Source organism: Eleutherodactylus coqui, chromosome 5 (assembly GCF_035609145.1).
Source record: "Eleutherodactylus coqui strain aEleCoq1 chromosome 5, aEleCoq1.hap1, whole genome shotgun sequence".
Lineage (NCBI taxonomy): Eukaryota > Metazoa > Chordata > Amphibia > Anura > Eleutherodactylidae > Eleutherodactylus > Eleutherodactylus coqui.
Window position 1 is genome coordinate 5,342,961 of NC_089841.1, and position 12,287 is coordinate 5,355,247.

The 12,287-nt window shown below is 47.2% G+C and overlaps 1 protein-coding gene across 1 annotated transcript in view; it reads left to right on the forward strand.

Annotated features, from left to right (window-relative positions):
- LOC136627222 (uncharacterized) overlaps positions 1–12,287 on the forward strand; it is a 140,340-nt gene that overhangs the window by 23,439 nt on the left and 104,614 nt on the right. Inside the window, exons 2-4 of the mRNA XM_066602152.1 lie at positions 1,917–2,243; positions 2,465–2,656; positions 6,674–6,865. Coding sequence (XP_066458249.1) covers positions 1,917–2,243; positions 2,465–2,656; positions 6,674–6,865 — 711 coding nt within the window. The remainder of the gene's footprint in view (positions 1–1,916; positions 2,244–2,464; positions 2,657–6,673; positions 6,866–12,287) is intronic.

The following is a 12,287-nucleotide window of genomic DNA, read 5'->3' on the forward strand; positions in this document are numbered from 1 at the left end:
TTAACCCTTTTGACTCTAATTCTAAAATGTTAATTGTGACTGGAAACCCCTTTAATAGTCAGAATATTCCTCTTTGTACATTTGATGTCAGGCGGCTGCTCTCTGCTCAACCTGCAATTGACTTTCATATAATTTCTCTATGGAAACTGTACAACTGAACCAAAACCTCTGCATTTATCCCCAACACTAGAATATCTGCTATAAGATAGGTGCAAAATACAGATACTCAGATCTACTGTGCCTACAGACTCGCTTCACCTGGGTGCAGGGGCGGGATAGAACCCCACAGCAGTGCCCATTCTCAAGCCATCCTGATGAGAGATCACAAGTGACAAATCTATATAAAACAGGCTAAACATAAATCCTGTTTGTTGGTTCAAACATATCGTATGCATTGGGTGAATGTCTGGGCCATACGAGGTACCCATAGCGGTGCCCATTCTGTGTATAACACATGCGCACATTGTAGGCTGGGAGTATGCGCACTCAGGCCTTTTATGGCGTTCTATTACAGGAGAATTTTTAAGCTTACCTTTAGTTGAATTCTCCACAAATCTCAGCAGCTGTTATGGGGAAATTACCAGGAAATGGGACCTTATTACATCATGTTATTATCCACAAATTTGGGGGAATTTTTTTAGAAGACTATTTAGAAATCTTGCAGTTTTCGCACTGGCCACTAGAGGGCACACAATAGAATGGCATTTCCTGCCAAACCATTAGCTTTCCACTAGGGGGATGTGAGACTACTTCATTAGAGTAAATGATGAGGAAATGGCACCAACAACGTTCATTGCAAGCTTATTCTAGGGTCAGATAACTCCTTTCATTATCACTTGTGGGCGGGCTCGGAAGAATCATCTCATGGATACAGGGAAGGGAGGAGTCAGCGGAGTCACCTCATTATCATTAATGAGCAGGTCAGTAGTCACCTCATTATCATTAGTGGGCGGTGTCAGCAGAGTCACCTCATATATAGAGTGTGAGGTCAGTAATCTCATTATCATTAGTCAGCGGGTTTATTGCATTATTGTCAGTGGGTGGGGTCAGCAGAGTCATCTTATTATCAAAGTGGGTGGGGTCAGCAGAGTCATCTCATTATCAAAGCGGGTGGGGTCAGCAATTGTCTATCATTATCACTAGTGGGTGGGATCAGCAGAGTCGTCTCCTTATTACTATTGTCATGACTCTGACCCAGAAGCTCCTGTACTCCTGGCGGTGCCTCTCCCTGCTGGGCTATTCAAGCACTCTGGATAGCTCCTTTGCTGAATCCTGTCCTTGTTCCCTACCCCGTTCCTGTTTGTGTGATTGGCTCCACCCTGTTCCTTAATTGGACTCTACATTTAAGCCTGGCCTTTTACCTCCTTCCCTTGTGAGATTAGTGTGGTCTCAGCCCCTTAGTCAAGCTCCACTACCAACTCCTCTCACTACATTTGCTGCCTCTGTGTACTGACCTCTGGCTTCTCCCTGACTACGCTACCTGACTGATCCTATTGTACCAGAACCAATACTACCCAAGTACTAACCTCTGAGCTTTCTCTGACCACGCTATCGACCCTCACTGATTGCAACAAAAGACTACAAACCTCCACCTGATCGTAGCAACTAGTGAGTGAAGTCGGCAGAGTCATCTCATTATCAGTAGGCGGTGCGGTCAGCAGAGTCTTCTTATTATTACTAGTGGGTGTGGTTAGCATAGCCACCTAATTTTTAAAGGGGGTGGGGTTAGTAGAGTCACCTCACTATCACTAGTAGAAGGGGTCAACAGAGTTATCTCGTTATCTAAGTTGTGAGATCAGCAGAGTCTTCTTATTATCATTAGTGGTTGGGGTCAGCAGAATTATCTTATTATCATTTGATATAACCTATTATATGGCTTATGATGAACAGTAAGACTTTGTTCTGTTGCATTATAGGTATTTGGTGTCTGACTGGCCCCAGTAGAGTGTCAGTCCGCGTCGGGGGCCGCCTGACTGTGCGCTGTGTGTATGATGAAGGATTTCAGGATTACATTAAATACTGGTGTAAAGGGGAGAGCTCCAAATATTGTGACGTGCAGATAAAGACAGAAGGCAGTGCAGAAGTCTCCAGTGGAAGATTAATCATCAAGGACAATCCGTCCTCTCGAAGCTTCACTGTAACAATAAAGGACGTGAGATACTACGATGACGAAATCTATTACTGCGGGATAGAGAGAAATGCGAGGGACAACATGCACATGGTGACGGTGGATGTCCTGCCAGGTGAGCGCGGCGGGGATCACTATGTAACCCTATCACAGAGCCGAGATTACTGTGCAGCAGCTCCCCATCTATTAACAGGGAGGAGATGTCTGAGCTGCAAAGGATTGTTGGTAATATGGGAATTAGATCAACAACCGGATCCCTGTGAACAGTAAAAGTGATCAGGCAGATCCTCCTTCCAATGCTGCTGACCTCATCTGTACATTCTTCCTTTGCTCCAGGTGCCTGTCAGGTGACCAATCCATGGACGGATATCGTGGATTTCCCATCGACATTCACAGAGCTTGAGGTTTCCAGCGTGGTGGAGGTGTCCTGCCAGGGGCGGTACAAGAAGAAGAATATCATGCTGCAGTGTAGAGAGAAGTCCGGGGGGATCGTCCTGTCCCCGCGGAGTCATAGTGATTATTGTGTCGGTGAGGGCGCCTCAAGAACTTTGTCATTTTTTTGGTATTTTAAGCCTTTTTACCACATTCTCATAGTGCAGATCTACAATTAACACTCTGAAAGAAAACCTCCATTCTTTACACTGCAGGCTGCATTCATGCACATAAACTTCCCCCACCCATTTCACGGCCTTCTAGGTGATCCAAACCCTCTCTGGAGAATGTAGTCCTGCATTGGCTCCACCCAGCCAGTAGAAATAGGGTTAGTAGCAAACATCGCCATGCCTCATCACTCCATGGGCCCCATAGCTGCAGCATAGTCTGTCTCTATGGTATGTACACCTGTGATTGTATAACTAAACCCCCCTAATTACACAATGTGTGGAGCGCAGCTATATTATTTAACTGACAACTTTTAGTAAAAAAGGGGTAAATACGAAAAAAAATTCAGGCAGACACCACTAGGGGGAGCTCACTGCATACAAATATATATAGTACCCACTAGAGGGAACTCACTGTATGCAGATATATACAGCCACCACTAAGGGGAGCTCACTACACACAGATATATACAGCCACTACTAGGGGGAGCTCACTGTGTATAGATTATTACAGCCACTACAAGGTGGAACTTACTGTATACACATAAATACTGTAAGTACTAATGGGAGCTCGCTACATACAGATATATACAGCCACCACTAGGGGGAGCTCACTACATACAGATATGTACAGCCACCACTAGGGGGAGCTCACTACATACAGATATATACAGCCACCACTAGGAGGAGCTCACTACATACAGATATGTACAGCCACCACTAGGAGGAGCTCACTACACACAGATATATACAGCCACTACTAGGGGGAGCTCACTGTGTATAGATTATTACAGCCACTACAAGGTGGAACTTACTGTATACACATAAATACTGTAAGCACTAATGGGAGCTCGCTACATACAGATATATACAGCCACCACTAGGGGGAGCTCACTACATACAGATATGTACAGCCACCACTAGGGGAAGCTCACTACATACATGTATATACAGCCACCACTAGGGGGAGCTCACTACATACAGATATATACAGCCACCACAAGGTGGAACTTACTGTATACACATAAATACTGTAAGCACTAATGGGAGCTCGCTACATACAGATATATACAGCCACCACTAGGGGGAGCTCACTACATACAGATATATACAGCCACCTCCAGGGGGAGATGATGGGATATAGATTAATACAGCAGCCACAAGAGATCTCATTCCATGCAAATATATACAGTCACCACTAGGGGGAGCTCCTTATATAAAGATAAATACTGCACTACTAGGGGGGAGCTCCCTACACACAGATACCCTGTTTCCCTGAAAATAAGACATACCCTGAAAATAAGACATAGCATGATTATCCAGAATTTTTGAGGATGCAAAATGATTTTTCAGGCTTTTTGAGGATGCTTGAAATATAAGCCCTACTCCAAAATTAAGCCCTGCTAACAGGTAATTAAAAAAGCCAATTGAAATAGTGTCCAGGCAGCTATACATGTAAAAAAGTTAAACCTTTTTGAACAAAAGAATTAGCGTCAAAATTTTACGTACCGAATCTAATTCTCTCACTTCCCACGGTCATAGAAACGTGAGATTTGGCCGGAGCATTGATTATGTCATAAATAGGAAAAGCTAATGGGTCCCAACTCCATTATTCAATTCTATGGGCAAAAGAATTAGCGTCCAAATTTTATGTACGTAATCTAATTCTCTCACTTCCTGATGTCATTTTATATAAAGGAAACGTCGCATGGTTGCCTCCACGTGGTGTTTCCTGCGTAACGCAGAGAACTATGCAAAATGGTGAACATATGTTTTTTCCGGTATCTCTAAAGTAACCACGACTTCATAAGATTTTCCGTGTGAACACCAGATAAACACCAGTACCAAATTAACTCGGGCGAAGCCGGGTATATCAGCAAGTATATATATATATATATATATATATATATATATATATATATATATATATATATATCCACCACTAGGAAGATTAGCTCACTACGTACAGATGTATACAGCCACCACTAGGGGGAGCTCACTACATAGAGATATATACAGTCCCCACTAGTGGGAGCTCACTACATAGAGATATACACAGCCACCGCTAGGGGGAGCTCACTAAATAGAGATATATTCAGACTGCGCTAGTGGGAGCTCACTACACACAGATATATACAGCAACCAGTAGGGGGAGCTCACTACAAACATATATATACAGCCACCACAAGGGGGAGAGCACACTGCATACAGGTATATACAGCCATCACTAGGGGAGCTCGCTACATACAGATATATATAGCCACCAGTAGGGGGAGCTCACTACATACAGATATACATACAGCCACCACTAGGGGGAGCTCACTGCATACAGATACATACAGCCACCATTGTGAGGGTCACACTACATACAGATATATACAGCTACCACAAGGGGGAGAGCTCACTACATACAGAAATCTACAGCAAATACAGCCATGACTTGGGTGAGCTCACTACATACAGATATATACAGCCAACACTAGGGGGAAGCTCACTACATACAGAAATATACAGCCACCACTAGGGGAAACTCACTACATACAGATATGCATACAGCCACCACTAGGGGGAGCTCATTACATACAGATATATACAGACTATACAGCCGACGCTAGGGGAGCTCACTACATACAGATATGCATACAGCCAGAACTAGCAGGAGCTCACTACATACAGATGTATATAGACAGCCACCACTAGAGGGAGCTCACTACATACATATGTATACAGCTACTACTGGGGGGACCTCACTACACACAGATATATACACCCAACACTAGGGGGAGCTCACTACATACAGATATATACAAGCACCACGAGGGGAAACTCACTGCATACAGATATACATATAGTCACCACTAGCAGGAGCTCACTACATACAGATGTATACAGCTACCACTAGGGGGACCTCACTACACACAGATATATACACCCACCACTAGGGGGAGCTCACTACATACAGATATATACAAGCACCACTGGGGGAGCTCACTACATACAAATATATACAGCCACCACTAGGGGGAGCTCACTACATACAGATATATACAGCTACCACTAGGGGGGGCTCACTGCATACAGATATATACAGCCACCACTAGAGGGAGCTCACTACATACAGATATATACAGCAACCAGTAGGGGGAGCTCACTACATGCAAATATATATAGTTACCACTAGGGGGAGCTCACTACATACAGATATATACAGTCACCACTAGGGAGGGCTCACGACATTCAGATATATACAGCCACCACTAGGGGGAGCTCACTACATACAGATATATACAGACACCACTAGGAGGAGCTTACTACATACAGATATATACAGACACCACAAGGAGGAGCTTACTACATACAGATATGTACAGACACCATAAGGGAGAGCTCACTACATGCAGGTATATACAGCCACCACTAGGAGGAGCTCACTACATACAGATATTTACAGTTAATACAAACACCACTAGGGAGCACACTACATACAAAAATATATAGCCACCAGTATGGGGAGCTCACTACGTATAGATATATACAGCAACCACTAGGGGAAACACACTATACACAGATATATACAGCCACCACTAGGGGGAGCTCACTACATACAGCTATATACATCCACCACTAGTGGGAGCTCAATACATTCAGATTTATACATCCACTACTAGGGGGAGCTCAATACACACAGATATATACAGCCACCACTAGGGGGAGCTCACTACATACAGATATATACAGCCACCACTAGGGGGGTCTCACTACATACAGATATATACAGCCACCACTAGCAGGCGCTCATACAGATGTACACGGCTCCCATTGAACTCTATAATGAATCTGTCCCCTTGAGCTCCTGCTGCTACATTCATGTCACAGAGAAATGCCTTCCTCCCGTGTTCTGTGCCTCGTCTTCCTCCCTCATCTGATTACATCTTTCTCTTGCCAGGTGTTTGCCGTAAAGCCTCTCCGTGGACGCATATGGTGGATTTCCCGGAGAACTTCACGGAGATCTCAGTGAACAGTTCTGTGGTCGTCTCCTGTCAGCAGGGATATAGGGAGAAGAATATCACACTGCAGTGTTGGGAGAAGTCCGGGCAGTTCCTCCTGTCCCCAGCAGATGGCGACACCCCTTGTGTCGGTGGGTTCTGCTCTTGTATATTTTCAATAGATAAATTTAGCAATTTCTTGGTTCATCAGTATAATATTCTGTATATTATCCATGCAGATATATATATACAGCCACCACTATAGGTAGCTCACTACATACAGATATATGCAGCCAACACTAGGGGAAGCTCACTGTATACATATATGTACAGCCACCACTAGGAGGAGCTCACTACATACAGATATATACAGCCACCACTAGAGGTAGCTCACTACATACAGATATATGCAGCCACCACTAGGGGGAGATCACTGCATACATATATGTACAGCCACCACTAGGAGGAGCTCACTACATGCAGATATATATAGCCATCACTAGGGGTAGCTCACTGTATACACATATATACAGCCCCCGCTAGGGGGAGCTCACTACATACATATATTTAGTCACCACTAGGGGGAGCTCACAACATACATATATACAGCTACCACTAGGGGGAGCTCACAACATACATATATATAGTTACCACTAGGGGGAGCTCATTTCAAACAATTATATACATGTATCACTAGAAGAAGCTCACTACATATAGATATAATAAATAAAGAAGATCCGCAGCAGACCAGAGGATGAAGTAAAACAAAGTTCTTTTATTCCAAATCCATAAACGGTACAGGCAGCGACGTTTTATGGATTTGGAATAAAAGAACTTTGTTTTACTTCATCCTCTGGTCTGCTGTGGATCTTCTTTATTTATTTGGACTGCAATATATAAAGGTTGGTTCACCCTTATTGATCGGCTGTGCAGAAGTTCTTCCCCCATGATTGCGTACTGAAAGTGGTGCTGCAGGACCTCTTCATCTATATTACTACATATAGATATACAGGTGGTCAGTGAAAAAGACTAAAACTTATCTTTTATCTATTAAATTTAGTAAAATGTAATAATGTGAGACAACACAAATAATCAAACGTATATGATGTCCTCATGGCAGATTAGATATATATGGCTGATCAAAAAGAAAAGCCAGGGATTGATATTAGTAACGTTTTACTGATTTGCTTCCCTGTATGAGAGGATGATAAGTGTTTGCAGGGTGGGGGGTGGCCGTGCCGCACTGCTGTAAGCCATCATCCCACAGTGAGACTGATAGCGGGACTTATTACTAATACTATCTATGACTGCAGGGACTGATATTATTAGAATGGTCCCCTTGTTATATCATCAGAGGCCCAACATCCCCAGGCCGGATGTCCATCAGTGTCAGCCAGACATATTAGTGAGCCGTGGGGGGGTAGAGATGAGCGAGCACACTCGTCCGAGCATTAGGGTACTCGAGTCAATTCCATTTCCTTCCCTGCATGTTTAGTACCATTTTCTAGCCAATAAACATGCAGGGAAGGCATTACCACTTCCTGCTGTGACATGCCAGCCCTCTCATCCCCCCCCCCCCACAGTAGTGAGTGGCTGGGTCGATCAGGTGACTGCTGAGTACTTAAACTGGTCCCGCCCGTGGCTCGCCTCAGACGCACGCTGGCAGAGGTTAGGGAAAGTGCTGCTGCTGATATAGGGAAAGTGTTTGTGTAGGTCCTGTCTTCAAGAACCCCAGCGGTCCTTCTTAGGGCTATTCCTCATCTTGTGCATTGCTGTTGTGGCTAGCTGGGAGCAGTAGTGCACCAATTGTATTTTTTTTTAAAGCATCTATCCCTCTGCAGAGCATTACAGCTATAGCATTCTCAGTCTGCAGTGCATTATGCAGAATTTAGGGACAGAGCTGCTGAGATCGGGAAATTTTTACAGTTGGGATCCTCTCTACAAGAACACCAACAGTCCTTCTTAGGGCTACTCCTCACTGTGTGCATTATAGTTGTGGCTGGCAGGCATCTAGGCCTGTGCAGAGCCTTTCAGTTATACCATTCTCAGTCTGCAGTGCATTAGACCAAGGTCTCACCGTGAAACGGTACTCTAATATTTCCTAGGCCACTGCAAAGCATTTCAGTTATACCGTTCTGTGTCTGCAGTGCATTAGACCGAGTTTTCATCGCGAAACAGTACTATAATATTTCCTGGGCCACTGCAAAGTATTTCAGCTCTGCCGCTGTGCAGAGCATCTCACAATACCCTTTCCTTGGTGGGGTTGAGATCGCCGCAGTCACCAGCACTATCCACTGGCTTTAGAGTCCTCTCCAACTCCATACAGCCTCTCTTATCTACAAGTCTCTGTGAGCAGTAAATTACCCCTAGGTATCAGCGCAAGACAGCAGGTTACTTTTTCCTAGTCACAGCATAGAGCCTCCGCTATCTACAAGTCTCTGTGTGCAGTGAATTAGCCAAAGTTGTCAGTGCTGTACAGTGGGGTCATTTTTTTGGGCCCTGCTCTATCCTTCATCTGCCATGATGAGGAGTAGGGGTAAGGGTCTAAACGTGGGCGCGGGAGTCCAAGTGAGGGTGTGGGCACAGGCCGAGTTCCTGGTCCAGGTGAGTCACAGCCGGCTGCTGCGGGATTAGGAGAGAGGCAAGTTTCTGGGGTCCCCAGCTCCATATCACAATTTGCAGGTCTGCGTGGTAGACCTTTATTACAAACAGAGCAGTGCGAGCAGGTCCTGTCATGGATGGCAGAAAATGCGTCCAGCAATGTATCGATCTACACATTCCGCTACTCCCGGCCTAGGTACTGCAGCTCTAAATCCTCTGGCTGCTCCTCCTTCTTCCCAGCCTCCTCTCTCCATGAAAATGACATATTCTGAGCAGACAGACTCCCAGGAGCTGTTCTCACGTCCCTGCCCTGAGTGGGAAAAATCGGTTCCTCACCTGAGGAGTTTGTCATGACCGATGCCCAACCTTTGGAAAGTTCCAGGAGTCTGGGTGATGAGGCTGGGGACTTCCGGCAAGTGTCTGTAGAGCTTTTTGTGGATGATGATGATGAGACACAGTTGTCCATCAGTGATGTAGTAGTAAGGGCAGTAAGTCCGAGGGAGGAGCACACAGAGGATTCGGAGGAAGAGCTGTTGGACGATAAGGTGACTGACCCAACCTGGCTTGCTAAGCCTACTGAGTACAGGGCTTCAGAGGGGGAGGCAAGTGCAGCAGCAGGACAGGTTGGAAGAGGCAGTGGAGTGGCCAAGGGTAGAGGCAGGGCCAGAGCGAAGAGTCCCCCAACTGTTTCCCAAAGCACACCCTCGCGGCAAGCGTCCGTGCAGAGGGCTAGGTGTTCAAAGGTGTGGATGTTTTTTAGTGAGAGCGCGGACGACCGACAAACTGTAGTGTGCGACCTGTGTCACACCAAGATCAGCCGGGGAGCCACCACTACCAGCCTGACCACCACCAACATGTGCAGGCATATGATGGCCAAGCACCCCACAAGGTGGGATGAAGGCCATTCCCTGCCTCTGGGTCATACCACTGCCTCTTCCCCTGTGCCACAACCTGCCACACTGATCCAAACCCCCTCCCAGGGCGCAGGCACGAGCGCCTCCCGGCCTGCACCCACACCCTCACCTCCACAGTCCTCAACTCCATCCAGCAATGTCTCTCAGCGCAGCATTCAGCTGTCGCTAACACAAGCGTGGGAGCAAAAGCGGAAATACGCCACCACCCACCCACATGCACAAGCGTTAAAGATGCACATTGCCAAATTAATCAGCCTAGAGATGCTGCCGTACAGGCTTGTGGAAACGGAGGCTTTCAAAAACATGATGGCGGCGGCGGTCCCGCGCTTCTTGGTCCCCAGTCGCCACTATTTTTCCAGTTGTGCCGTCCCCAACCTACAGCAGCATGTCTCCCGCAACATAAACCGTGCCCTCACGCGGTTACTGGGAAGGTCCACTTAACCATGGACACGTGGACAAGTACTGGCGGGCAGGGACACTATATCTCCCTGAAAGCACATTGTGTGAACTTGGCAGAGGCTGGGACCGAGTCAGAGCCTGGGACCGCTCACGTCCTACCCACACCCAGAATAGCGGGTCCTACCTCGGTGCTGGTATCTGCGACGTTTTATGCCACCTCCTCCAATCCCCCCTCCTCCTCCGCCACCTCCACCTCTGAAATAAGAAGTGTGAGCATGTCGCCAGCAGTCGGTAGTGCATGGCGCGGCAGCACAGCAATAGGCAAGCGTCAGCAGGCCATGCTGAAACTGATCAGCTTAGGTGACAAGAGGCACATGGCCCCCGAGCTGTTGCAGGGTATGACAGAGCAGATCGACCTCTGGCTTTCGCCGCTGAGCCTCAAACCGGGCATGGTCGTGTGTGACAACGGCCGTAACCTGGTGGTGGCTCTGCAGCTCGGCAGCCTCACACACGTGCCATGCCTGGCCCACTTCTTCAATCTGGTGGTTCAGCGGTTTCTGAAAAAGCTACCTCCACTTGTCTGACCTTCTCGGCAAGGTGCACCCCGTCTGCGCACATATCCGCAAGTCCACCACGGACGCTGCCACCCTGATGACCCTGCAACATCGGTTTCAGCTGCCAGAGCACGACTGCTGTGGGATGTGCCCACACACTGGAATTCTATGCTGCACATGTTGGCCAGGCTGTGCGAGCAGCATATAGCAATAGTGGAAATCCAGCTGCAACATGGGCCGCGGAGTGGTAGTCAGCCACCACAATTCTTTACTGAGGAGTGGGCATGGATGGCAGATATCTGTCAGGTCCTCCTTTGAGAAGTCTACCCAAATGGTGAGTGACGATGCGGCCATTATTAGCGTTATCATCTCACTGCTTTGCCTGCTGAGAAGTTCACTGCTAACCATAAAGTATGACGCTTTGCGGTTGGAACAGGAGACGGGGGATGACAGTATGTCGCTTGATAGCCAGACTACCCTCATGTCTTTATCTCAGCGTGTTTTGGAGGAGGAGGAGTAGGAAGAGGGGGAGGAGGAAGAGGAGGAGGGGGAAGAGACTGCTGGCCACACTGCAGAGAGTATCCATGCTGCTTGCCTCTCATCTGTTCAGCGTGTATAGGCTGAAGAGGAGGAGGATCCTGAAAGTCATCCTCCTAGTGAGGACAACGATGTGTTGCGTACTGGGATGATGGCACACATGGCTGACTTCATGTTAGGCTGCCTTTCCCGTGACCCCTGCGTTAGATGCATTCTGGCCAACACGATTACTGGGTGTAATTCGGTGTCTCATTCCCGAAGAGGAAAGGAGTACAAGAGTGATGCAATACCAGCGGGCCCTGGTGGACAAACTGATGGTAAACTTCCCATCTAACAGCGCTAGCGGTAGGAGATGCAGTTCCGAGCGCCAAATAGCAGGGGAGGCGCGAGAATCAGGTATGTCCAGCGCAGGCAGGGGAACACTCTCCAAGGCCTTTGCCAGTTTTATGGCTCGCCAGCAAGATTGTGTCACCACTCCCCAGTCAAGGCTGATTTGGAGGGAGCACTGTAAAAAGATGGGGAGGGAGCACGTAGCCGATCGCACCACTGTCCTCCGTGATGCCTCTGCT